Here is a 27,335-nt window from a genome sequence, read left to right on the forward strand (position 1 = left end):
TCTCTAGTTTAGTATTTGGTGACAGTATGTGGCTAAGTGTGGGAATACAATACAGCCTTTAGAATGAGGGCAATTGTCTTATGTGAGGAGGCCTAGAAGAGGAATGGAAAATAGAATTTGCAATGGTGTTTCAAAGATATTTGTATATAAAAGACATCTGCCATAGTTGCCTTCTGCAGTAGATCATTTACTATGCCAGTGACTTATATTTAGGCAGTCAAATCTGGGTTTGGTTATTAGAACTCGCTCACGCAATAAAGATGAATATGATAAATACGACTGGATCTGGTCTTTCAGTGTGATAGCATTCATAATTTTATTTGCTGGTGAGCTCATTTTATGAATTACCCGTGCAGCTTTCCTTTGGGCAACTAATGATCCAATAATCCTGATACTGTGGATTTATTAATTTATGCTAGCTCAGCCTAAGAATCAAGAGGAATCACCTAAAGATACCCGATCTACAAAAGCTCTATCAATATGAGAGTGACTGTGGACTCCGGTGGAGTGGGAGGAAGGAGATTTTTCATCATCCGAGCTCTAGGTAGCAACAGACCGGTCGACATTGAAGAACCATAAAGGGGACGGGAACAAGGCTACCTGAGTGGATGTGGATGGCAGCATCAAGGGTGTGCAGACTTGGAGGAGACGGAAGCCTTGGTGCAGGCAATGTGTTTGACCTTTTCCACAACCGAATATTCTCTGTCTTTCTCTTTGTCTACATTACGGCAACCAAAATTATTTCTATAGAGGAACTTCCATTCAGGGCCAGTCTGATATTGATGATTTTATGTTATATTACTTCCACTTGTAGAGACACTAATGACCTAAAAATATTAGGGATTAGTTAAGAACCTGCAAGAACACGTTTAAAGGAAATGACTACATGAGAGATGGTAATTGGCTGAACGCAGCTGGAATGGGAGAGAGTTCTGTTCCATGTTTACTTCTCATAGAAGGATATGCCTCACTTTCTGGAGAGGCAGACTTGAGGAGTATCAAGCAGGTGGTTGTGCACAAAAACAAGATTACACCAAGGACGGTGCAGAGACACCCGCCTCGTTAGAAATGGCATGTCAAGCCTGAACAAAAAAGTATGGACAACGCACACACATTTTGATAGGATGTAAATCTTTATATGCAACCAGTGAAGAGAATGTAGGCCAGGGTGATGTGAGACTTTGAGGCCCTAGCCCAATCTGGCTGTGGCATTCTGTACTAGCTGCAACTGGTGAAGTCCCAAACAGAAGGCATTGCCATTTTGTAGGTGAGACTGGTCACTGGTGGTGACATCTGTGACATGAGCAAAATAATGGACAAAAGGAAAGATTTCTCTTAAAACCAATGGGTAAATGAAGTATGAAGAAGCAACCTGTTTGATCTGAGGAATCAAGGCATAAGCATGGTCAAACTTAAAGCCAAGATTCTTTTTTTATTTAAATCTCTTTATTAACATTTTCTTTTTTTCTTTCTTTAACATAGAGCAAACAAGCACAGTAAAGATCTGAGCAATAAAATAAAGACAATATTCTCGATAACTTAGGAAGAGTGTGGGAGTAGGGGATTCGAGGAAGGTAGAGGGGGTGAATGATGTGAGAGGTAAACCCACCACAACTGTTTCAGTCTTGTTGGTGTTCAGTTTAAAATTGATGCTCATTCAGTTGGTAATAGCTCTCAGACAGGACTGAAAGCAGGAAATGGTACAGCCCAGCTTTACATCCAACTGCACAAGGAGTTGGACAGCATCCGCCTATGTGTAAAAGAGATAATCATAAGAATGAATACTACTATAATCCTCCCCGACGTAGGATGCAGTTGTTGATATAAGTTTAACAATATGAAATGTTTCAGTATAATGAAACTTTTCTGAGCAGCAAATGTGTAAAAGCATTTTCTATTAGAAATATTCCCTTATGGAGTGTGGGTTGAGTGCATGATGTGAGGAGGTGTTTGAGCTTAGCTCTGTCCCGGGACCCTGAATATCCTCCAAAATCCTGATCTTCTTTCGGCCTGTTTCTCCACACCAAAGTGGTGATTGGGTATGGGAAGGAATCTCCCTTCTGATGAGTCAGTGTGGAGGTTGTATAGACGCACTGGGCCGGAGGGTGAGACACCAACGGTGCCGGATCCAAGATGGCGCTGATCTGGCCTGAGCCGTGACTGCACAGTATGACAGAGCGAGCACGGTAAGGGTGGTGCTGGAGACTCTGCCACTAAGGCCAGTTACACCTCTACCCCCTGAAAGGTGGGTAAGAGGACTAGTGTATAAGCAGTGGTGAGCTGCCACTTAAATGCGGTGAGGCAGGGAGATCAGCGCGGAGCCGGTGTGGTGCCTGAAACCCAGTGCTATTTCCCCACTGGCTCCCGAGACAACAATGGTTGCCTACATATGTGCATAACAGGGTTGAAGAGAGTTGGTCCTGCTTCTCTGGAGCCAGTCTGGTGGACTTCATGATTGACGACTGTGGAGGATAGGGCACTGCAGAGTGGCCGAGACAGATCCCACAAGACCATTGGGAGTTGCTGCTGGTTGTTGGACCCACATTTTACGTGTATAAATACTTGTTCACAGTGCAATACATGTCTACCCGGACCTCACATGTGTGTTCCAAACAAGCTAAAATGGATAGCTTCACTCAGAAGCCAAGGGCTGTGTCGGCGGCGGACACTGTGGATGACCGCCAGAAATTACCCTCTGGGGAGTTTACAATACTATGTGATTGTGGCCCTCTGCTCCTCCTTGGAACAGATGACGGGGGAAGTAAGGGTGGATGTCTTGCTCCTGCACCAGGACCTATGTGCATTATCGGAGTAGGGTGAGTGTTTTGGAGACAAAACTGGCAGAAACGTTGACCCAGACTGAGATATTGAGGGCACAAGTGGATAGCCTGCTGGTGAGAAGGTCAATGCTGTAGGCCAGGGTGAAGGACGCGGAAGGGAGGGCGCAACAAAATAATATCAAGATTCTGGGCCTGTGGGAGAGGAGGGAAGAAACCCTTTGAATTTTGTGGAAAATATGCTGTTGCAAGAAATGGGTCCTAGAGCTGTCGCAGTTTCACGGTGCAAAGGGCTCATAGGGCATTGGCCAGGATGGCCCCTCCTGGAGCACCACCACAACCTGTCATTGATAAGATTCTTAACTATAAGGATAAGGAATGCAACTTGAGATACACGAGGCAAGGGGTGAAGATCAGGAGAGGCAATGCAGAATTGGCCATATACCTCGATGACACCGTTTTGGTTCAGAAGAAAAGGAAGCAGTATGACATTGTTGGGACAGTGGTTTTCAGATTTATTATAATCTACCTATACCACTCGGGTTAAGGTTCAGCTGACTGCCTTTTAGGCCCCTGGGAGGGCTGCCCAGTGTTTGGGCAAGTGCGCCTTTCTAGGGAGGCAAGAGACAGTACTGGGTGATCTCTCAAATAGTGAATTGCTGTTGAGGGTTTGTTTCTGTTTTCTGTTTATTGGCTGTGTTGTTGTTAAGGGGGCTGTGGATATCTGACAGGTTGAAATTAAGCATGTGGGAGGTTGTGGAGAGAGTTGATTGGGTTGGCCACTAGTGGAGCCCATAACGCATATGCTGCGTACTCTGAGAAACTGCATGAACGGGGATAAGCCAGCAAGGTTACTGACATGGCTGTTCGAGCGAGAGAACCCAAGGACTAACATTGTGAAGATAATTGATGTGTGTGGGGAGACGTGGAAGGCTGGGTCGGAGATCAATTATACTTTTGCGGGCTATTATGAAACCTTGTATGGAAGGGAGGTACAGGTACACCTGGGTGATACAGAGTTTATGCTAGAGAACATAGATTTGCCAGAGCTGTCTGCAGACCAGGCTGAAGAGCTGGATAGCACAATTATGCAACAGGAAATCTCTGCCGTCATAGCTCAACTTGCGCTGCAGAAGACTCCCGGGGGCAACAGGCCCCCTCCCGAGTTTTATAAAATATATCGGCAGCAGCTGGCTGGGAGAAATTTCTGGAGATGCTGGACTCATTTTATGAGAAGGGGTGCCTGCCTAATCTATGTGGGAGGTGGTGATAGTGCCGATTCTGAAGGAGGGAAAAGATCCTGCCCGATGTGATTCCTACAGGTCATTGTCAATGCTAAATGTAGACACTAAGATTCTTAGCTCTCTGCTTGCCAAATAACTGCAGAGAGTTCTGTCCCGGTTGATACATCCTAATCAGACAGGGTTGGTACTGCATAAGAATACCTCCCAAAATCTCAGACGGATGCAGCATGTTATGGCTCAGACGAATGGTAGCAGGGGAAGATGGCGGTGGCATCGTTGGATGCGATTAAGGAGTTCAACTCGGTGGGGTGGGAGTGGATGTTCGCTGTGCTGTGGAAATTTGGCATTAGAGAGGGCTTCTTAAAATGGGCTGACTGCTGTACACTGACTCAGTGGCAAGGGTCAAAATGGGGAAGGTTATCTCTGAGGCTTGGAGCATCAAGACGGCTGTCAGACAGGGATACCCACTCTCGCTGATATTGTTCATAATGGCTATGGGTCCTCTGACAGTTTATTTGACGAGATAATTCCAGGGTGCTGCTATATAGGTTGGGGAGGAACGGCACCTGATCCCGCTGTACGTAGGTGATATCCTTCTACATGTTGATAACCTGGGTGTTAACTTGCCCTATATATTGGAGGTGATGGAGGGCTTTGGTGCATTGTCGGGGATTAAGATAAATTGGAATAAATCGTGTATATTTCCTTTGGTGGCCCGGAAGTCACAGGAATGGCAACCAGGGGTACTGCCAGCCCTGGTATGAGCCACTACATCCTTTAAGTACCTCGGCATTGAGATACATCGGGAAGTACAGGATACGTATTTGCATAACATGGACAGGGCCCTGCAAAGAATGGTCATTGCTTTAGTACTTTGGAAGAAACTATCATTCTCCTTGATGGGCAGGGTTGCGTTGGTAAAAATGGTCCTGCTGCCTAGAATGTTGTATTTTTACAGTAATGTGGTGTTTCTAGTGCCGGCACTTTATTCTCTTGTATCGGACACTTAGGGACCTCCTTTGGGCCAACTCTAGGAGGAAGATAGCACTGGCAATCCTGCAGAGACCATATGAGCGAAGGGGTCTGCAGTTCCCTGACTTTATTCCATACTATCTGGCGGCTCAAATGAAATTCGTCTTGCAGTGGATAGCGGATAAAATAAACAAAGAAATGACTATACTGGCCTCCCTGGTGAAACTATCCCTTATGAAGGAAGTTCCTTGGGCTGACCATAAGACACTTACTGATTGGCTGTTAGGAGGTGTAGTCTGGAAGCGGTGCTCAAGAAGCTGGCAATAAAACACCCATACTCCCCCAATATCCCTCAATTGGTGCACAGGTTTACTACGGGAGTACTACTCAGAGTGAGACAATGGGAGGAACTGGGATTAGCAACGTGGAGAGACGTATTTGACGGTGGAACCCTGACACCATTTTGAGAACTTTGTGAGAGATTTGCCCTACCGAAAGGGCAGTTCCTGACGTACGCGACTGTGACAAACCTGGTCAGGAGGTGATGGCTGTTGCTCCCTTTGGAATCTGAGACGGATGGGCTCTTAACTAGATTGTATGAGATGGCAGAGTTTCTCAAAGCAGTGTCAAATCATGGGCCTCATTATGAGTTTGGTGGTATCTCTGTGGTAAATCTGCCGAGAAGTGGCGGTGGTGGTGTTTGACCCCATTTATTTTGAGTCCAGAGCACTCTATGGCACATTTCAGCGGAATTATCGCTGCAGTAATTGCCCATTGTAATTCCACAGAAATTGGCCAGAAAGTTGGTGGAGTTACCTCCAGCTCATAGGAATCATCCAAGTTTCTGCCCAACTCATAGTTGGGCAGTGCAGAAACGCAGCAGTATATGGTAATACTGCTGCATTTAACCTGCACCGTCCAACTCATAATGAGGCCCATATGTTTATTATGTTTACTGGGGATATGTGCAGACTCAGGGGAAACCTGGATATTTCAATCACCGAGGACGCCTGGGAGAGGGCACTACTATACCCCCACAAAGTCCAGAGGAATGCTAGATTTAAATGAACACAGTACCACCTGCTCCATAGGGTGTGTCTGACACCTGTGAGGTTGGCCAGTATGTTTCCAAACCACTCTTGCAATTGTTGCAGATGCCCGCAACCCGAGGCATGGCTGCTGCATATGTTGTGGACCTGCCCTGTGATACAAATGTTTTTGAGGGCTGTTTATGATAAGCTGGGAGAATTGGACATTAGAAGTTATCTGTATCTACCCCAGGTGTTCCTTTTGGGGATGTACCCTAGATGGGGATCCAGGGACCTGAAACGTGCAGAAATGTGTGGACCTGGGGTTTGTGTTGGCAAAGCGCAGTATCGCCCTGGCATGCAAAGATGAGAAAGGTCTGCATGTTGACGGGTGGGTTGTGGATCTTAAGTAGTGGTCTCTCAGTGAAACGGCTATTTCGTTCAGGGCTAGGAGCGGCGGGGTGGAGGGTGCCCTAATGGCCTAGAATTTGTTCACCTAACCGCTGTGCTACACATCAGATCACAAACCCCCATGAAGGAAAGGGATGAAAGAGAAATATGGAACTGGGAATGGGAGGGTGTGGGCTAGGGAGGGAGGCGAATGGATCTGGGGTTGGGGTGGTGATTCCCTCTAGTGAATTTTTATCTGCATTTCGACTTTATTGGGAACTGGTAATATTGGTTGACAGCCTGTCCTGTTTTGGTATATATAAATTGTGAAAGAGTCAGACGGTACATGGGGGGGGGGAGGGGAGCTTGAACATTGGGGTAGATGGGGTGGGAGGGGAAGTGTATTGAGAGTATTGTTATATTGAAAATTGGAAAATGCAATAAAGAAATGTTTAATAAAAAAAAATGTTCCCTTATATTCATGTTGTTAGAGGCGCAAATGGTATAGTAAATTAATAAGGTAGATTGATACGTCTATTTCATCACCATTTTACTTCCCGCTCTGTCATGCTTAGTGGATAGCCTCTGATGTCTTAAAAATAAAGCATGCTTTCTTTAGAACAAATCCTTACATTTAAAATCAATGTATTCACATCAGTTTGGGGCATTCTGCGGTGGCATGCTCATCTGAGGGTTCTGTTGAGCCCTCAGTATGTGACCCAGATTCCGTGCCATATTTTGGACCTGGCGCTCTAACTGGGAAACCCGCTCAGGCTGATACAGGGCTCTATTTTCTCCCCTGGGCTGATCCCGGGAAGGGTAGCTATCCCTTCTCTGGTAGTACCCCTGGTTGGGAAGATTTTGGTACCCCTCCACCCTTGGCCTCCCCTCTCCCGGATTAGGTTGTCTGGGCTCAGGGAATTGGGGAAAGAAGGATGGATGATTTTGGGGCTGGAAATTGGGCGGATACCTGGGGAAAAAGATCTGCCCAGGATTTGGAGAATTTCTGCCCTCCTGTGGGAAGTTGGGAGGGAAGTTCCCTGGGTTAGGTGCTTGGCCGGATCCCCCCCCTTGGGCTGGAGGAGTCCACACATAACCCAGGATTGGTCGGTTTCCCTTATAGCGGGGACTTACATAGTCAGGGGAGCGGGGGACCCCATTTGTGGGACTACCACCTCGACTCCCTGTCTGTGACTGGCCCGAGGGCCTTCTGGGCTGTGAATTATTAGGTGCAGGTAGGTTTTTAGGCCCCCCCATCTCCAAATCCAAAACGGGGATGACTTTTACCTCTGCCACCTTGGCAGCAGCAGGGGTGCTGTTGGTTTTGGGATTTTTCTGGGTATTGCTTTTATTTTCTATGGGCTTCTGCACCTCATAGATCCGGGTAGCCTGTTCAATGACCCAGTCCAAACATCTTTTGTCATGAAAATCTCTCACGAGATGGGTCATTATATATTTGGGCAAGGCATGGAAAAATGTATTGACAAATTCTCTGCTGTCTGTGCGCACCCTTCTGGTGGTCTGCGCAAAGGCACGTTTCAGTTCTTGCACGAATTCTTGTGGGGCCTGATCCTCCCCACATTGCAAATTGTAGGCTGCCTTGCGAGCCTCTTGAGGATTTCTGTGAATAGAAAAATGTTTCAAGATGGCCGCCTTATAGGTGAACCATCTTAAATGATTTTGGTCCTCCAGCCCCGCAAAGAAACTGGAGTATTCTGGTGATAAGGTCCACTTTACATATTGAATACAGCTTTGGCTGTCCTTCAAATGGAAAGTCTCCATCATTTGCTCGTAAAGCTCCAAGTGTTCCCAAACAGAATACTTGGCGTTCTTGTGATAAGGCGTGATGACACTCCTTATTGCCTTTATTTGCTTCAATGGGTCCTTAAGCAAGGCCCTTTTTGCCTTATTAGCCTTTTTGGTTCGGTAACCCTGGTCCATTCATCCTCTGACTCAGAGGCACTGCTCCCAGAGGTTCCTGTCTGATCTTCCAGGTTTTCCCGGATTCTGCGAGCCTGGGATTGGCTGGCAGAATGTGGGGACCTGGTCTCCTGTGTCCTGCGCCGTTCAGAGGAGTCTTCAGATTCCTCCTTGCTGCCAGGATTTGATGGGTACCCCCCCCACTGACCTAACTGGGCAGAAGTTTTCAGGATGCCCTTAATGGGCCTATTCTCCTGGGGTTCCCCACTAAATTGCACTGTGCTTGGGTGCCCATACCCGGATGCCCGCCCATCCATTCCTGGGAGGTACTGGCCTATGAGCCCCATGCTTCTGGCTGGATAGTAATCTGCCATCCCTGTGGCCCGGTGCTCATGTGTGCCAGGGGACATGGGGGTGGCAGAGTCCAGGGACTGAGAGAGATAAAGGCCTCTGGTACTAGGGCTCCTGCGGTTATGCTCAGGAGTTTCCCTTTCCCAGCGAACCTGGTCTCTATCCGCCCCTGCTCCCTGTTGCAATGCAAGAGCCTTCGCCTTCAGTTCCTCCGTTAAGGCCTTACTAGACTCTATCAGTCTCTCCTGCATCGCTACCTGTTGTTGGAGCCTATCATTGTGCTGGCAGAGAGCCTCATTCTCTCTCTGCGTTTCCTGATTGGTCCTGGAGCACTGGGCCAGTCTTTGCTGCAGAAGGGTTACCTCCTGAGTCCCATCCCTACTGGCCTGCTCCTGTCTTGCCAGAGCCTCCTCCACCCTCCTGGTGTGCTCTAGCAAGTCCTGGTGTTCTTTTTGGAGGTCACCCAGTCCCTGGTGGGCCAGGTGATTTTCTTCCATTTTTCTTTTTAAGTGGCAGACTTCCTGGCCTAAGGTGTCCCTTTCCTCACTAAGAGTCTGCATCTGTGCCGTCAGGTCGTCCCTTTGCCTTTGGAAGGCACCAGCTTTCTGGCGCTCCTGATCAAACTCTGCCTGGGTATCCAGGTCTTTCAGGATCAGTTTATTGCTATCCTCTTTCTCTCTGTCTAGTTGGATTTGCAGGGTGGCTACCTGCTCTGTGCATGTCCTGTTGAAATTGATCTGTTGCTCCAGCTTTTTCTGGCTCTGCAGTAGGGAGTCCAAACTGTCTTGGCGTTCCTTCTGCAAGGCCAGAATTCTGGTATCCTGGTCTGTCTTTTCCTGTTGCAGTATATCCATATCCTTCTTTATTTTAATGATGTACTGTCTACTCTCATTTTCTGACTCCTGGCTTCTGTGCAGCCTCTGCTCAGAAGAGTCCAGATCAGATTGGGCCTTCTGTAATGCCAGCAGTTGCCTACTCGCCAGATCTTGGCCTTCAGCACATTTGTCCTGCATGGCTCCCATATGTAAATATAAATATGCCGCTACCCTGGCAATCTTGTGGTGCTCATCCTTGGCCTTAGGGGCCATATATAGTTCACTCAGGGCCACATGTAGGGGACCCTGATCTCCCCATATATCTGACCCTGTTTCAGTGACCTGTTGCGCGATTGCCTGCAAACAGACCGTTTGGTCCTGATGAGTTCACTCACCTCTCACAAATAGCTTATGTAAGAAGTGTTCTCTGGCTATTTTCATATCTACCAAGGTCGTCATTCTGGAATTTGAGTTCCTTCCTGACTTACAGAAGTTTGTATTTTATTTTTGCAAAACAGACCTTTTCCTTAGAGCGTTCCTTTGAGGAGTGCTTTACAGCGTAACACAGCGTGGTGATCCGACCGGATATGTGTATCTGGTCAGCTGGCACACTGTATTAATCTGCACAAGTGATAGATCTAACCCAAACATCCGGCTCGAGCCCCCAATTTGTAAGAGGATTCAATTCAACACTACAGCTAAGTCAACGCCTAGTCTAGAATACTGAATGAAACCCTTATTGATATATCTTTATGCCCAGTTCATAAATTCTGGATGACTACCCCTGTATAACACCCCTCTCTTAGAATCCCCCTGACCCCACTGAGTCAAGAAGTAGGTTTGTTTTGCAAATTTAAAAGATTTATTTGAGAAATTAACAATTTATAGATATATCACACTTTGATAATACATTAATAATTGATAGCACACTTAGGCATATGAGCAGTAATCAGCAATAAGCAATCCTACAATAGCATAGTTCTGGTGACATATGACTAGGAACAGGGGAATAAAGTATCAGAGAATGCTTTATGGTTTCAATTAATTGCACAGATGAAAAAGAATGCAGCACAGAAATCGACTTGATAGGACTTCACTAAAAGACAATGTAATCACTTTTCTTTGAAAATTCACTCCCCCCTTTATGCAATATAAGGATATGGAAAGGAGAGCACACAGTTCTCAGGAATGCAATCAATACAATATGAAATTCAGTTCCCCCCCAGCAAGCTTAGAGGAAAACAGGTTGGAGTTTTAAACACAGACCCAAAATGCTTTGAATGTGGTTTGCAAGGAAGTGAAAAATATGCTAAAATTCTTTTAATTCCCTCTAGAGGTTCAGGGTGAGTGATAGATACTTTGAATGAGTTCAGGATCACTTTAGCAATGCTCTATGAATGGTTGTCAGGTTGCAAACAAATTTTTGCAACGGAAGGCAAGCAGCTGCAGATTTTTACACGTGAGCTAACCTTTCAATTCGCGGCAAAATGTCAAATCGCAGCAGATTTTTCCGAGTGCGCCGGGCGCGATTACAGAGGAACTACAAGGAGTAGCACTAGCGTTTTGGGGTCCTAGGACAGCCTAGGATCTCAGCTTCCAGATGAAAGTTAAATTTCGTTCCTAACCCAAACGGAGTTATGAACGATTTAGTAAAGGTAGATTTTCGGATTTAAAACAACTCAAAATGACAAGTGACAGCGTGCAACTTTGGATTTACATATGACAGCTCGCAGCTTAAGAATGACAGGTGACAGGATCTCTAGGAGACAGTTCTACTCAAGTTAAAATAGCTTGCATTAGATTATTTTAACTAAGAGATTGCACAGTTTTGGCGGATACTCACTCCTAATTTTTAGAAGGACTGGGCCTTGTCACGATCTGGTCAGCGGGTTTTCTTCACTCGCCACGGACGGTCTCTGCACACAGCGTCTGGGTCAGCTCTACTCTGATGGTCTGGTCTGGGTCTCTGGTTCTGATCAGGTCTGTGGGTCCGGATACAGCAGTCTGCGGTTCAGCTGGTCTCTCTCTGGATACAACACTTCTTTCTGGCAAATGGCAAGAGTTCTTGCAAAGAATTCAAACAGCTCGCCTGGCTGTGAATAGTTGCAATGATTTGAGGCCTGCTAAAGAGGGATTTAGCTTGTAGTTGACCTCTCTGCTACAAATTCTGAAGTAAAGTCTTGGTCTCTGAAGGTGGATAGATTGAAGTCTCTGTGTTGGCTCTCTGGAGGTTGATGGAGGTAAAGTATGGATTTTCCTGGCAGAGCGTCCCGCAGCAGATGGAATAGAATGGAATAGTCCCTGGAGGATAGCTCAGCGGCAACGTGTGCGCCTTAGAAGCAAGATGACACAGAGCAACACAGGTTCGATCCCCGGGTCCGCGCTTACACAATTGCGCAACTGAAACAATTCCTGTAACAGCGCCTCGATGCCCGCGGGCTGTGTGAGCGCTTTAAAAATACAAAAATAAAATAATGTCTCTATCTGTCCTGACTGTCTGCTTTTATGTGTTTTGAAAGTGGGTGGAGAGGCTAGCTTTCTAGGCCCTACCCCTCTCCACTTGTCATTGGCCACTTCCTCCTCTTCCCCTTGATTGGGGGAATGAAATGAAGTGTCATCATGATGAGGTCTGTTTATGATACAGAGAACCCACCCCTGTCAACTTTACACACAATCTATATCTGATCCAAATACATACTTCCCCGATAGACAGTTGTTTGGCATTGCATACACACATCATGCATTTACTGATGTTAGCCCCTGTTCCAATTCTGTCGTTTCTAGGAGCTTGGGTTCAAAAATGGCAACATATTTCACTTTTTGGTCGGGTTACCAATATAGGATTTGTCCCCGCATTTCCACAAATGTTCGCAAAGCATGTGGGCATTAGGTGGTGGATTGTCAGATTTTTAAGATACATACATTTAGAGTAATATCCTCTTTTCCGCTAAAAACCCCCCTGAACATACCACCGGGTCCTAACACGTCTTCAAATGTGCACAGAAAAATCACAAGAATAATGATATCACTTATAAAATTTTCACAAGTCCGCTCTATGAATGATTCATCTTTTTAGATTTATGTTCTGGCCCCAAAGGGGTGTGGTTTCCCCCTAGCACAAGGTTGAATTTCTGTTTTTTCCAGTTCTGCCAAGCCAGCTTGCTCTCACAGGCAGTGCTCCTCCCCTTTCCTTCCAGGAGGAAGCCACTTTTACGACCCCCCCCACCCCAATAAAACATTTGCCTGAGTCAGGACAGGGCTTTGTTCAATTTCCTGCAGAGCCCAGGTAATTCAATCAGAGAAGTGTCATATCCCTTTTGGTGGGAACAGCAAAAGGCAGCTAGGCCTGGGAACACAGCTGTTGTGCAAGTCTCAACTCCTGTCGGGGGTAGCTGGTGGGCAAAATTCCCTCTCTTTTTAAGCCAGGCCTCAGCTAAATGTCTCTTTGGCTGCCAGTTTTCCTGTCCAAATCAAACTTCCAATTTTTACGCATGCAGCTAGAATGCTGATTCTAAGTTTAAAACTATGACATTTAAACAATTGCAACCTATGTGACACTCAAAAGTAGGTCACTAATTTCTTTTAAACATTTAGATTTTTAGTGTCTTTCAGTCCAAATTTACTTAAACTGCTGAAATCCACAGCTCAGCCAGTTTTGCTATGAACATTATTTTAGGCTCATCCTCTTTCCAGATTTTGTATGCCCACAAGACTTTATTCTGTCAAATGTCTGCTGGTGTTCAGTGAGATTGTTGGATATTCTGCAATGTTTGAAATGGGCATTCTGAGCTTGCCTTCAGAGAAACAAAGGGTGATTTTTAAAGTGCTTTCTAGCGAACAGGCACTGCTGTTTTTCTCTTTGGCATCCCATTTCACTCATGGCTCTTCTGACCCAGCACACCCGCACCGGGGGGTGGCAAGTCAGGCGACCATTTTGGTGTGCCCACAAACTGTGCGGTTTTCATAGATTCTGGCGCACATGTGGGCTTTTTCGGCCATCTTGGATTTCCTAAGCCCACAGCACCAAATGTTGTAGCATAATAGTCCAAACGTGGGTCAGAACACCCAACAGCAATTTAGTGTGGTTATTCTGGTATCAGTCCTCCACATTAGCGAGACAATTATCGTAGAAATACGGCACCTCCTTGGTGGCGGTACGCTTGTTGCAGTTTCGCTATTATGGAGGAATTACACCAGAAGGGCACGGTAATATTCAAAATGTAGTGCTGTGGATGACAAATGGCACTGAACTCATGCAGAACAAAGTAGAGATAGGTGCTGCCTTATGTGCACCTAACCTGTGCCCGGTGACTTAAAGCATTTCTTTTTTAGCGCCTACATTCAATTTTAGGATATTGAAATGTGAATGTGGGGTTGGTACTTGCCTGCCAGGGGAGTGATTGGAAGGGTAGGGAGGCGGGGGGGACAGGCATTCTTACAGCAGTGCAGTGGTTTCCAGAATTGAAGGAGGGCGCGTACTGGTGCCAACAGGTGTTCTCGGTAGCACTTTGTAAAATTACGATTTTCATGCTATTTAACGAAAATGCTGCAGAGACTTGCAATCGTCTCTGAGAAAGAGGTGGATTGCAGACAGTGCACTGACGCCCTTGCCCACTTCAGAATAAGCGTGGTGCCTGGGCGTCAGGAAAAGCTGCAGTGAAACATGCTATTTAGCATGTTCACTGCGCCAGCAAGGAGCCAACAGACCCCATTGTATTTTTATAATGTAATCTATAGCTTTTTACTATAAGATGGTCTTTAGTGGAGTTTCGCATTAGGGAACACTCTCTTATATAACCCTATTAGATGGGCATCCTACCAGCGTTATCTAGTGGCAGGTGGTTTAAGCGAAGGGTGTTACACCATTTCGCCGATGGCAGCTTAGGCGTCATTGGTCCCTGTGTGGGGCTATGATTCGAGGAAACTCCGATATAGCAAGAGAATCCTATGCCTGCAGTCTAGTTGTTTCATGTTGCCGTCAGGAACAAGTGATCAGTCATCTGATCCCTCTTAAGGAACCTGGAACTGCGCTCCAACGCGTCGTTTCTGCTGAATGTGATGCTCCGTAAATTCGCTAAGATTCAGAACCTCGAACCCTATTCTATCGATAATTATCCAACTCTCTTTTTCTCACTAACGTCCCTTTTTGTTATTGAATTGTATCTCGTCTCGGCCTGCTCATTTCCTCTCCTTCGATCAGTCCAGGGAATTCCCTCGTCCCTTCAAGCGGGGCCCTCCATTTGATATTCCGCTCTAGTCAGCAAGTCCGCCTAGCGGAAGTAAGTCCGATTCCTACATTTGGTCTATCTTTTCTTTGTTTAGAACCATACTTACCATTCTTCCTTTGTCAGTTGTTACACTCCTCTTTGGACTACTACTCCTTCAACTGCCCGGGAAGACCCAGTGGAAGGCTCTAACTCCAGTCATATCCAAAGTTAGTTTCACACTTTCCTCATCAATTTACCATTAATTCTGCTCTTCTTATACTTACCTGTTATTCTCGTTCTGTAGGTCTCTTTCCACTTCGCCACATAGAGAAGGGCCATCCTGAGGGACAACCGATCCTGACGTCCGGTTTCTTTCCTTACAAGAAGACTGATTCGAAATCTCCAGGGTTTTATTCCCCAGAGGGTTTCCCTGGGGTTCGTGTTTCCCCTCACTGATTCTTTTAAGTTCGGTACTAGGGGGGAACAGGGATTCCGGGGTGATTCTTCTCTTCTGCTGTTGCTGCTCCGAACACGTTGGCATCCGATCAGGTTAGTGTTTCTACTTCTAAAATATCCTTTTTGGGATTTGGTAATACAATACCGAGAGGTACTAACCTCAACGGAGTTATAACTGTTACAGTAAGCGACGCCCAGAAAATAGCTGACAAGATCGGGTGGCAATATCATGGAGCAGCAAATGCAACAATTGATGGCCGCTATGCAGTCTGTGTCACTAGAAATGCAAGCTATCAAGCAGGATAATGCTCAATTAAGGCAACAGGTGACCCAAGCCTTTTCCGAGACTCCCCCAATTTCATTGAGTATGGGCAGGTTTGATGGGGATCCTCATAAACTCAAGGAATTTTTGGATAGCTGCACCGTGCAATTCACATTTAAACCCAGATTCTTCCCAATAAGGTGGGATTTTTGATCTCGCATCTATCTGGTCCTGCCCTAGCTTGGGCTACCCCTTTAGTTACGTCAGGTAACGCTGTATTAGATTCCTACCCAGCATTTGTAAACAGTCTGAGATCTGTGCTTAGTCGCCAGGAAATTTCGGTTACTACATAAGAGAAGCTTCTTGATCTCCGCCAGGGAAACAAAGACCTTCTTGTTTATATCACCCAGTTTAAACAGTTGTCCTCAGAGGTTGGATAGCCAGATGATGGTCTCTTAACGTTGTTTCGCCGAGGACTCTCTGAGGAATTGAAGGACGAGGTTTCCAAAGTTCCTCGACCGGCCAATTTGGCCGAAATGATAACCCTCACCATGCAAATAGACTACCACTTCAAGAAAGGGCGCATGAAAAGAAGAAGCCAAAGGGAATCCGTACCCATTCTGATTCTCTGCCCAGTATTCTCAAAGCCCCTACGGGTGAGGAACCTATGCAGATTGGATCTGTCAAGGGTCCTTTAACAAATACCGAAAGAGAACGAAGGACCACCCTGGGGCTTTGTATGTATTGTGGCTCTTCTTCTCACATATTGCGTGATTGCCCGATTGTTCCTCCGCGCAGAACCAAACCTCAGACGGCGGGAAACGCCAAAACCCTGCCGTAGAGGGAACCACGGTAGGGACATCTATTCAGAGTTCCCCACATATTTTAGGATTGTCTCCTGAACAGCCTGTCTTCAACCAATCCATGATTGCAATAGCCTTGACCTTTAGCCTTCCAGATCGTTTAATCCAAAATATCCCAGCTTTATTCGACTGTGGGGCGGCGGGAAACTTTTTGGATGACCATTGGGCAGCTACAAATGGCATTGCAAGGACTCTTAAATCTTGCTCCACTCCAATACAAGGTGTAGATGGCAGCCCTTTTAATCTCTGGACCTAGTAGAGAACATACCAGTCCTGTGACTTGTCTGATTGCCTCACATAAGGAGAGTTTGACTTTCGATCTGATAAAGGCTGCTCACTTTCCTGTCATCTTGGGACTCCCTTGGTTACGCACTCATAACCCGTTTATAAATTGGACAGCAGGGACTTTTTTTTTGGGTTTGGAGTATTGTTTAGCCCATTGTATATCTCAAGAGGCGGTCGGAATTCAAGTTCCATCGGAAATTTCCAATACTCCCACAACTTCTTCTATTAATCAGTTAAAGACAGTGCCTGAATGTCATCAACAGTACCACAAAGTTTTTTCAAAACCCCTTTTTCCCTTTTTACCACCTCATTGCCGGGATGATTGCCACATCACCCTGCTCCCTGATCAGCCTCTTCCATTCGGATGGATGTATGTCCTGTCTCAAAAAGGAAAAGCAGCTCTCAAGGAGTATCTTCATTCTAATCTACAGAATGGGTTAATTACTGAGTCCAAATCTCCAGCTGGGGCCTCTCTCTTTTTTATCCCAAAGAAAGACTCAGAGGAGTTACGTCCTTGCATAGACTATCGGGGACTCAATAAGATCCCCATCCCAGATAAGTACCCGATGCCACTGATTAAAGATATCCTAGAAGCGGTTCAAGGAGCAGCACTTTACACCAAACTAGATCTTCGCGGAGCTTACCATCTGATCCGAATCGCCCCCGGAGACGAATGGAAAACAGCTTTTCGCACACCTTTTGGACACTTTCAGTATCAGGTGATGCCTTTTGGACTGGTAAATGCACCTGCTGTTTTCCAAAAGTTTATGGATCATTTATTCTCCGACATTCTTCTTCATTTTGTAATCATCTATTTGGATGATATACTAGTTTTCTCTGCAAATGAGGAGGATCATATTCATCACGTAAACATCGTCTTGGAGCGCCTTCAGACTAATCAACTGTTTTTTAAGGCCGAAAAATGTCAGTTTCATCAAGCACAGATCACCTACCTGGGATTCGTTCTATCAGCTCACGGTATCTCTATGGACCAGAGGAACGTTTCAGCCGTTCTAGATTGGCCATCCCCCACATCGGTTAAAGAGATCCAACGATTTCTAGGATTTGCAAACTTTTATTGAAAGTTTATTCCTTGTTATTCAGAGACTGCCTTACCCATAACAAGGTTACTCAAGAAGGGCGTCCATTTCAAGTGGGATGAAGGGCATTTGATACCTTGAAAGGCCTCTTTACCTCTGCATCTATCTTGGTCACTCCAGATCAGACTCGTCCATTTATTGTAGAAACTGACGCTTCTCATCATGCGCTAGGGGCGGTCCTTTTGCAACAATCAAGTACTGGTGACGAAAGACCCGTAGCCTATCTTTTGAAGACATTCACTCTTTCCGAAGAAAATTATTCAGTACTTGAAAAGGAGCTTCTGGCTATAAAGAAAGCCTTTGAAGAATGGAGACATCTCCTATTAGGTTCTCCCTTCCCAGTAGTGGTACGTACGGACCATCAAAACCTTAAAGTACTTCAGCAGGCTCAAACCACCAATAGCAGACAAGCAAGATGGGCACATTTCTTTCTCCCATATCGGATTGAGTTCACCTTTTTACCAGGGAATCAGAACCTACGAGCGGATGCTTTATCCCGTAAGAATCCTCATACTACTAGATTCTGTTCTGAAAAAATGTTTCCCCAAGCTCCATTTGTTTCCATCATTTTCGATTTTCTCCAAGCCCTTAAATCTGACACCTCAAATCAAAGTCAAATGTGTGAAGGATTAGCGACTTCTTACCATCTAACCAGAGATCAGGGATTGTATTTTCATGAAGGCCAAGTATTGATTCCTACGTACCCATTACAATTAGAGGTTCTCCGGATGTGTCATGACACCCGTGCAGCGGGACATCGAGGCATTCAGACTACTCTTGACTTGATTAAACGTCACTTTTGGTGGCCTACCCTTCAGTCGGACGCGCAAGGGTTAAAGGGGAAGGGATCTTGATATCATATAGTTATTGTGGCAGCTCTTAAATTCATTTTACCCGCTGCCTTCTGTTCAACTTTACCATGCAGAGGTGGCTCAACATCTACACCCCAATAGGAGATAAAGATGATTTGGGCTGCAAGGGAATACAATTCAAAATCTGGGATTTGTCGATCACCCATTGAGGAAAGCTTGATCATGTCTATGGGTTTCATGCGTACTGCAAGTGGGTGCCAAAGGAGCTGCGTCACCATCTTTCACAGTGTATCAAAGAAGGAATGAACTAGTATGACTGGAAAATTAATTAAGTAATATAATAGCTTAGGGAGCACTAATCTTGATTGGCATGATTACGAAGATAAGGAGGACAATATATAGATAGAAATTGGGGATTCATTGGCACATGCTGCTTCCTAAACGTCTGGGCCTGAATGCATAAGGGGTGAATTACTGTATGTAAAGGCTGGAGCACTGTCATTGGACCTATCTTCGAAACCACTGTCAGACGCAGAACAACAGAATGCCCTAAGAGTGTGGGGTTACTGGTGGCCTTTAGGGATCTGCAGTCTCACTCCAGTAACAGAAGAAAGGGAAGCTTTAGGGGATTTCCCAGCAGTACACCCCAAAGAATCCATGGGCGAGTCCAGCTATTACCAATTGTCCTGGTGTCCTTTGAGCACTTGTGTGTCACACTGAGGTTTCCGCTGGTACTCTGCGAAGATGCTGCATGCCAAAGACACTGGTATTAGCCCCAAAACAATGAGACTCAGCCTTTGCCACAGAAGCGCAGCAGTCAGTTGCTACGTCCCTCACTCCCACCAGTTGGAACGTGCAGAAACATGTTACCCCAGTGCTAAAGCAAAAACTGGAGCCAACAAACTTACCTGTTGAATTCTACAAAAGTCTTTTATTACAGCAGGAAGGGTGCTTAAAAAATGCTCTTCCACTCTGAAAACATGCAGAAAGCAGCCTAAAAAACCACATCACGAGACACAAGAAGTTCCTAAATATGGTCTGGGCCAAAACACTGTTAATGGAGTGCGTGAGGCTTGGCCCATGTAAAGTGGCACGCATACCAGTTGAACTCTGAAAACCCTTGGCCTTTCGACACAACAAAAGCGCAAGGAAAAAGCTGCGGTCATCGGCAAAAGAGAGAATTAAGCAAAAATAAAGAAGTGAGAACAAAATTCACTAAGCCCCCCAACACTACAGATAAAAGGACTGGTGGGTAAAGCCAGGGTGTGCAATGAGTATGGGAACATCTGGCTGCCCGAGACTTTGCGTCTATCCCCAGCATTGCCATATCCAAATTTGAGGATTTTGCTGTGCAAAATGTTCCGGTCCTATCCTTGTTGGGACGACATACCTTATATCTTATATGCTGTTTTTCTAAGCAGAGACTTGGTGGGAGATATTTATCCTCTGCAGGTGCCTCCCTCTCGAACAGCCTCCCAGCCTCTCTCCGCCTTGAGCCGGAGCTCCTTAAGTTCTGGAAACTCCTCAATACCTTCCTCTTTGCTTCCTCCTTCACTCTCCCTCTCCTCTGCTAACTTCCTCTCTTTTTCTCCCCTGCCTCACTACTGCTTCCCTTCCTAACTCTGTTCAGTTTTTATTGACTGGTCACCTGGTTCACCTTCAGAGCCTCACAGGTCCCAGGCTCTCCCACCACTCTTTGCACTTGCCTCCGGGCCTCTGCCCTATGTTCAGACTACTGCACTTGCAGCACTCCCTCCATGAGAGGTGTAACCTCTCTGAACTTAACCCAGGGCATTGCTTGACTGGGCACACTTACACCCGTCCTCCCTCGCACGTCTAACTGTACACTTGCATAACCCGAATTTACTAGGACTAGTTAGTTCTGTCTTGTCTGCCCTTTGTCTTCCCTCCCTAGTTTGGTTGCGCCTGAAACACTTCATGCACTTGTGCTAGGAGAAATGCCATCAGGCCTAGTACGCTAGTTACTTTTTGTTAGATCATTCGGAAACTTCAAGGCCTAAGAATGACTGCTGTATTCCCTTGCTCCCTTCCCGCCTTGAATAGGTTTGAAGCACTTCACTTGTGTATAAGCCCTGTATAAATAAACAATAAATAAATAAAGGGGGTCATTACGACCCTGGCGTTAAGGGTTTAATGGCGCCGTAAAAGGTGTTGGCGCCGTTAAACCCTTAACGCCTGATTACGAGGTCCCTTTGCGGGACCCGACCTTAACGGCTGGTTTTACCATCCGTTAAAGTAGGGTGCCGCAAAGGGACCTCGGTGCTAATTACGGTACCGCAATTTGAGGTACCATACTTAGCGCCTTCCCCAGTCCCATTGAGCCCTATGGGCGAAAATGGGAATGGGGAAGGGCCATGGTGAAATGGGGAAATACAGCCCCGCAAACCTTGGAATGGGGCGGTATTTCCCCATTCCACCATGGCGGACTTGTTACAACACCGGCACCAACCATGGTGCTAATAGCGCCATGGTTTAGCGCCGGGGGTGTAATGAGGGCCAAAATCTGGAGGAAAGGGGGCAGGACATACGGGTAATAGCAGTATTATCTATCAACAATTCTGAAACAGACTTAAAATATGAATATAAGAAAATAGTGATCTGCCCTGCTATATGGGCACAAACAGAAAAAGACCCAAAAGTAACGGACGCATGGGCTGGACACTGTCTGTTTTAGCTCCTAGGAGTTTGCTTCTTAGTGACATGACAGTGCTTGCAACGTAAATGAGCACAGTGCAGGTGATACAAGGTATCAGTGGCTTTTAAGGATAGCCATTGCAAGTTTTAAGAATACCTTCGACACTGTCAGAAGGTATTCCACAGGCCCAACGAGATATCTCTCCACACCAAAGTACCTGTTTCTTGTAGCTGTCCTCAATGGCCAGTTCCTCCAGGTCCTTCTTGAAACACTCCCAATTCGTCAGTGGTGTTATGCCGAGTACATCTGCGGCCCTGCTTACAGCTTCAGAGAGCAAGATTGGCATGCCATCAGCTGGAAAGAACTGAAACATCAACATTTACAGCATTAAGAAATGTGAAGAAGGAAACACATAGATTGACAGATGGTGAACTTATAGTTGGAAGCAGAAAGGTTAATTCTACAAAGATGACAATACAGGTCTCTTGAACCCCTACGCTGCCCTACCCAGTATGACCCCTGCAGTCTTTAGTGTATAGGCTGATCCCGGAAGATCAAAGACTTCAAAGCAAGCGGGATCTGGATAGGACAAGGGGAAGGGAATGTCAGGGCACTTGTTGTCCCCATGTTTCATTGCGCCTCTATTTTTAGCTAAATCCTCTAGCTGATGGTCAAGTTATAACAGTTTGGCAGTTGAAGATTCATCATGACAGGTGTAGCCTTCCTTTTAAAAGTTAAAAGAAAGAAGCCAGGGTTGTTCTTAAGAGTGACTTTGATGATTTATTATTTGAATTGTGTGCTTTTTCTGTGCTACATACGACATAGAACCTCAGAACACCCTGGCTTCTTGCTCTGCAAACGTAAACCTAAGCTCCCAAGATGCACTGCAGATTGGCATAGCAGTACAGAACATTTCACCAAATCACACCCTATATTTCTCATCTAGATACACATTTATCACCAGATTGAACACCAGCCGCAGCATTCATTGATGGCACAACAGTCTACTTATTAAAGTGAATATATCATAGATGTCGGTCAAGAGTGACAATAGTAGAACACTGAGACGTGCGGAAGGGAGTAAGTATTTGTTTCAAGTAAAGAAAAGCAGACACTACAGTAGCTCCTGTCAAGGTCACAGAGGGTTTTTTATGACTACAGCTTCTCCTGGTAATGTGCACAAGTAACTTTGCTCTCAAGTCCGGGGAAGGAAAAGTTACTTAATCCTACAGACATCCTCCATCATGGGCCTCTTCACTTAATTCATAAGCACTAAATAACCCTCACTATGTGCTGGATCGTAAACATAGCAGAGCTCATTTTCTTTGAGCCTGTAATTTGGTGGCGGGGAGACTTTAAGTTAACACTGCAACGTAAACAGCTGCCTGCCGCCAAAATTCGTAAATTGCACGGCAAAGTGGAAAAGTACAGGTCAAAGGGCGACGTACAAGCATCTACGCCTCCTTTTGCCCTGCGCTTTTGCACTTCGCCCTGCAAATGAAGTAAACGCTGCCTGCTATGTAAACATGGCATGCAGCGTTTACAATGGATCTCTATAGAGTCTGCCTGCTTTTTGATGGTGCAAAAAGCCAGCACGATCCATAGAAGCCCCCAGCATTTGTGCCCGCATGAAAATGCATGCAGGCACAAATGCTGGAGTATTTGCATAGCAGAGAGGATGGGAGAAGCGGAAACTGAAGTTGCGTTTCGCCCCACCTCTGCGCCATACAAATGAATGAAAATGCGGCGTGCCGTAATGAAAGGTATAAAAGCCTTATGCAAGGTTTTTACACCTTTTATTTGTTATGCAACGGAGCAAAATCAGCTCCAAAGAAATCGCTGCTTCGCTTTGAACTCAAGTCTGAGGAAGGCAAAGTTAGTTATGTGTCATCAAACAGTAGTTCTCTAGCATGGGTCCCTTCACTGAATTCATGAACACTGACTAACTCACTATGTGCTGGGTCGAGTAACACCTTTAAACACAGAGAAATCTATGCTTAACTTGAACTCAAGTCTGAGGAACGAAAGTTACTTATGTATAATCATCCAGTAGTTCTCTATCGTGGGTATCTTCACTGAATTTATAAACACTGACTAACTCACTATGTGCTGGGTCGAGGAACACCTTTAAACACAGATAAATCTATGCTTAACTTGAACTCAAGTCTGAGGAACGAAAGTTACTTATGTGTAATCATCCAGTAGTTCTCTATCGTGGGTATCTTCACTGAATTCATAAACACTGAATAAAGCTCAGTATTGATTGAGCTCGTAACACTTTTAAACACAGAAAATGTCTTATAAACTAATGAGGACGAACAAGTTACTTGTTACCTTGTAATGTTCTTTTGATGGGATGTTCCTCCGACATATTCCTTATCTTGATAGATTACATCCCAGCTTGCTGGCCTCGGAAATGTTTTCAGTAGAGGGTGCTGCGCGTAGACGTCCCTCGAGCTGGTGTCCCTCGACAGCCTTCGTCTCGGTGCCGACGTCATTGTGCGTATAAATAGACTTGCGCAGCGACCGTTGCTCAGTTCCGTTTTGAAGCTTGAAATTAGCTGTGCATAAATTGGTTATTGACCTTGAAAGAGCGTAAGCTGCAACTACAAGGGAAGTTTTACTGCAGGGATGGATGGGAGGGCCGATAAGGAATACGTCGGAGGAACATCCCATCGAAAGAACGTTACAAGGCAAGAAGTAACTTGTTCTTCGAAGGGATTGTGTCCTCCGACGTATTCCTTATCTTGATAGACTCCCATAGCAGTGATGTGAAAGAGGAGGTGGGAGTAAAATTGGAATATTTCCCTATAAGAATGAACAGAATGTAACACAGCTTTGCCAAATCTTGTCTCCTGGCTAGAGAAGGAATCCAGATTGTAGAATTTTGTAAAGGTATGTGCGGACGACCATGTGGCAGCTGCACATGTGTCCCAAATCATATCCCTCTTTGGAGAGCCAAAGAGGCTGCGATACCCCTGGTTGAAAGAGCCTTAAGATGTTGAGGGTGCTCTGTCCCTGCTAATTTGTAGCATTCTAGAATGGCTAAAATAATCCATCTTGAAATGGTCTGTTTTGTGATTGGCAATCCTAATTTGTGTCCTGCATAACCTATAAACAGTTGGTCTGCTTGCCTAATCCTAGCAAGTCTGTTGATATAAAAACTCAAGGCACGCCTTGGATCCAGCCTGTGTAGCCTCTCTTCCTTATTCCTTGAATGGGGAGGAGGATAGAATGAAGGTAAGGTTATTTTCTGAGTGATGTGGAATTCAGAGACCACCTTTGAGAGGAAATTAGGCTTCACTTGTAAGACAACTTTGTCTTTGTGAAAAATTGTATGAGGAGGTTTGCAAGATAGAGCTTGTAATTCTCTCACTTTTCTGGCAGATGTTATAGCCACTAGGAAGACTGTTTTAAGGGTGAGAAATCTTAATGAACAAGAATGGAGTGGTTCAAAGGGAGTACCCATCAGAAAATGTAATACTAGATTTAAGTCCCATAAGGGAACTTGGAACTGCTTTGGGGGATAGACATTAGTCAACCCCTTCAGAAATTGGATTACTAGGGGTAATTTGAAATATGATGGCTCCTCTGCAGTGCGCTTAAAGATTGACAGCGCTGCGAGGTAGCCCTTGATAGTACCAACTTGAAGACCTGAATTCGCCAAATAGAGCAAAAAAGATAACCCCATCAGTGTACTGCATGAAAGGGGTTATATATTCTTTTCTCTACACCAGCTGCAAAATCTGTTCCAAACGCAGCGGTATAAAGTCTTTGTTGCTGGCCTTCTAGCTGAAAGCAACACCTCCATGACGTCATTCGGGAGGTCCCAATCCTTGTATCTCAACCTTTCAGAAACCAAGCGTGAAGGTTGAGAACCTAACCTCCCTTCTGTGAGAGAAGATCCTCTCTTTGCGGAAGATGAATTGGGGGGCAGATGGACATGTCCAGAAGGTCTGGGTACCACGTTCTCCTGGCCCAATCCGGGGCAATTAGGATCATAGTATTCTGGAATCTTCTCAACCTCCTGATCATCTGAGGAATGACAGGGACTGGAGGAAACACGTATAGAAGTGGAAACTCCAGTCTACTACGAACGCGTCCCCTAGAGTTCCTCTCGGGGGAAATTCCTTTGAACAAAACTGATCGCACTTCCTGTTGATACTGGTGGCGAACAGATCCACTTGAGGGGTTCCCCAAAGGGCGAAGATCTCTTGAAGGACTTCCTGAGCTAGCTCCCACTCGTGGGAGACTGTGCTCTGCCTGTTCAGAGCGTCCGCTGTCAAGTTCTTCTCTCCAGCTAATTGAACTGCCGATAGAGAGATTTCTTCTTGAATTGCCCAAAACTAGAGCTGCATCGCCTCTCTGCACAGTGGCAGTGATCCTACGCCTCCTATTTTGTTGAGGTAGTGCATGGCCACTGTTTCGTCCGTCATTATTAGGACATTTTTCTCCTGTACAGATGGCAGAAAAGCCTTCAGCGCTAGTCTGAATGCTCTCAGCTCCAACAGGTTGATATGTAGTCTGGACTCCGATGGAGACCAACGACTGCTGATGGTCAAATCGTTGGCATGGGCTCCCCACCCCGTGAGTGAGGATTCCGTAACAACTTTCATCTCCGGCCATGGTTGCCAAAACTGTTCTCCTTTCAAAATGTTCTCCCAACAGGCCCACCACTGAAGGTCTTGAGCCACTCTGTCCGGGACTTGAAGGAGATCTGTCATTCTTCCTGAGAATTGCGACCATTGGGTTCTTAGTGCCCACTGGAGGGATCTCATTCTCAGGCAAGCCTCTGGCATAAGGAAGATGCAGGATGCAATGAGGCCTAGCAACCTCAAAAATTCGAAGGCTGGAAACGTTGGACATTTTGAAGCTTGGTGACCATCTGCAAAATATCTTGAGCCCTCACCTCTGGTGGCGAGACTTTCCCTAGGGAAGTGTCCAGGACCGCTCCAATGAACTGGAGTCTCTGTGATGGTATCATCTGTGACTTCTTTAAATTGAGGGAGAAGCCCAGTTTGTGAAGGAAGTGGCAGACATAATCTAGCTGGATCTGAGCTTGTTCCGAAGATACTGCTCTGATCAACCAATCATCCAGGTAGGGGTAGACATGGATCCCTTCCCTCCTTAGACTTGCAGCCACTACCGACATTAGCTTGGTGAATACCCCCCGGGTGAGAGGTCAGCCCAAATGGCAGAACTCGAAATTGATAGTGAGAGTTGCCAATTGCGAACCTCAGGTATTTCCTGTGTTTGAGATGGATTGGCACATGGAACTAAGCATCCTGAAGGTCTAGAGATACCAACCAGTCCTGAAGTTGGAGGGCCTGAAGGATCTGAGAAAGAGTTACCATCTTGAACTTGTCCTTCCTGAGGAATTTGTTCAATTCTCGTAAGTCCAAGATGGGTCTCAGCCCTCCGTCCTTCTTTTGGTACTAGGAAGTGGGGGGAATACCAACCCTTGTTCCTCTCCGCTGCAGGTACCGGTTCTATGGCACCTTTCTCTGGCTCCTTATGCAGGTCTAGAATCTCCTGCAGAAGGAGCGGTTCTGGAAACTTCAAAGAGTTGTTCCCCGGTGGATGACTCTGAGGGGTGTGTATAAAAGGCAGGCAGTAACCTTGGGCAACTGTCTCCAATGCCTAAGCATCTGACGTAATAGCCTGCCATTCTGCCAGATGTTGAGTTAACCTGCCCCCTACTGTTTTCTTGTGAGGGGAGACCTCAGAGGGGTTTCGAAGCGGCTGACGCAGATGCAGAGGGTAAAGTGGCACCTACTGCAGCGGTTTTTGTACCTTTAACCCGTCCACCACGGGTGAATCGTTTCTGTCCCCTTTGGGCTGGCTGTCCTCTGCCTTTTCTGAATGCGGAGTAAAAGCGAAAGGACCTACCCCTCCAGGATGTTCCTGAGGGGCAATTCGGAGTCTGTTGGATTGCAGCCCCAAGAGATTTCGTTGCTGCCTTGGATGTTTGTAACTTCTCCAGGCTGTCATTAGCCTTCTTACCAAATAAAGAAGTGCCGTCAAAGGGCATGTTCAAAAGTCTAGCTTGCACATCTGAAGCAAAACCAGACTTCCGCAACCACGCAAATCTGCAGATTGTGGGACTTGCGCCATGGCCCTGCTGATACTGTCAGCAGAATCAATGCCTGTTTGAGAGACTCGCACATTGTATCTTTCCCATCTTTGATGATGTTTAA

General features: G+C 45.9%; 1 protein-coding gene across 4 annotated transcripts in view; it reads right to left on the bottom strand.

The window, feature by feature from the left end:
• Positions 1 to 27,335, bottom strand: part of LOC138520683 (large proline-rich protein BAG6-like) — a 1,763,116-nt gene that overhangs the window by 56,191 nt on the left and 1,679,590 nt on the right. For all 4 annotated transcript variants that reach the window (XM_069632954.1, XM_069632957.1, XM_069632956.1 and 1 more), the window contains one exon: positions 21,356 to 21,502. In XM_069632954.1, the coding sequence (XP_069489055.1) occupies positions 21,356 to 21,502 (147 nt within the window). The remainder of the gene's footprint in view (positions 1 to 21,355; positions 21,503 to 27,335) is intronic.

This window comes from Ambystoma mexicanum, chromosome 13 (genome assembly GCF_040938575.1).
Source record: "Ambystoma mexicanum isolate Mex_15411 chromosome 13, UKY_AmexF1_1, whole genome shotgun sequence".
NCBI lineage: Eukaryota > Metazoa > Chordata > Amphibia > Caudata > Ambystomatidae > Ambystoma > Ambystoma mexicanum.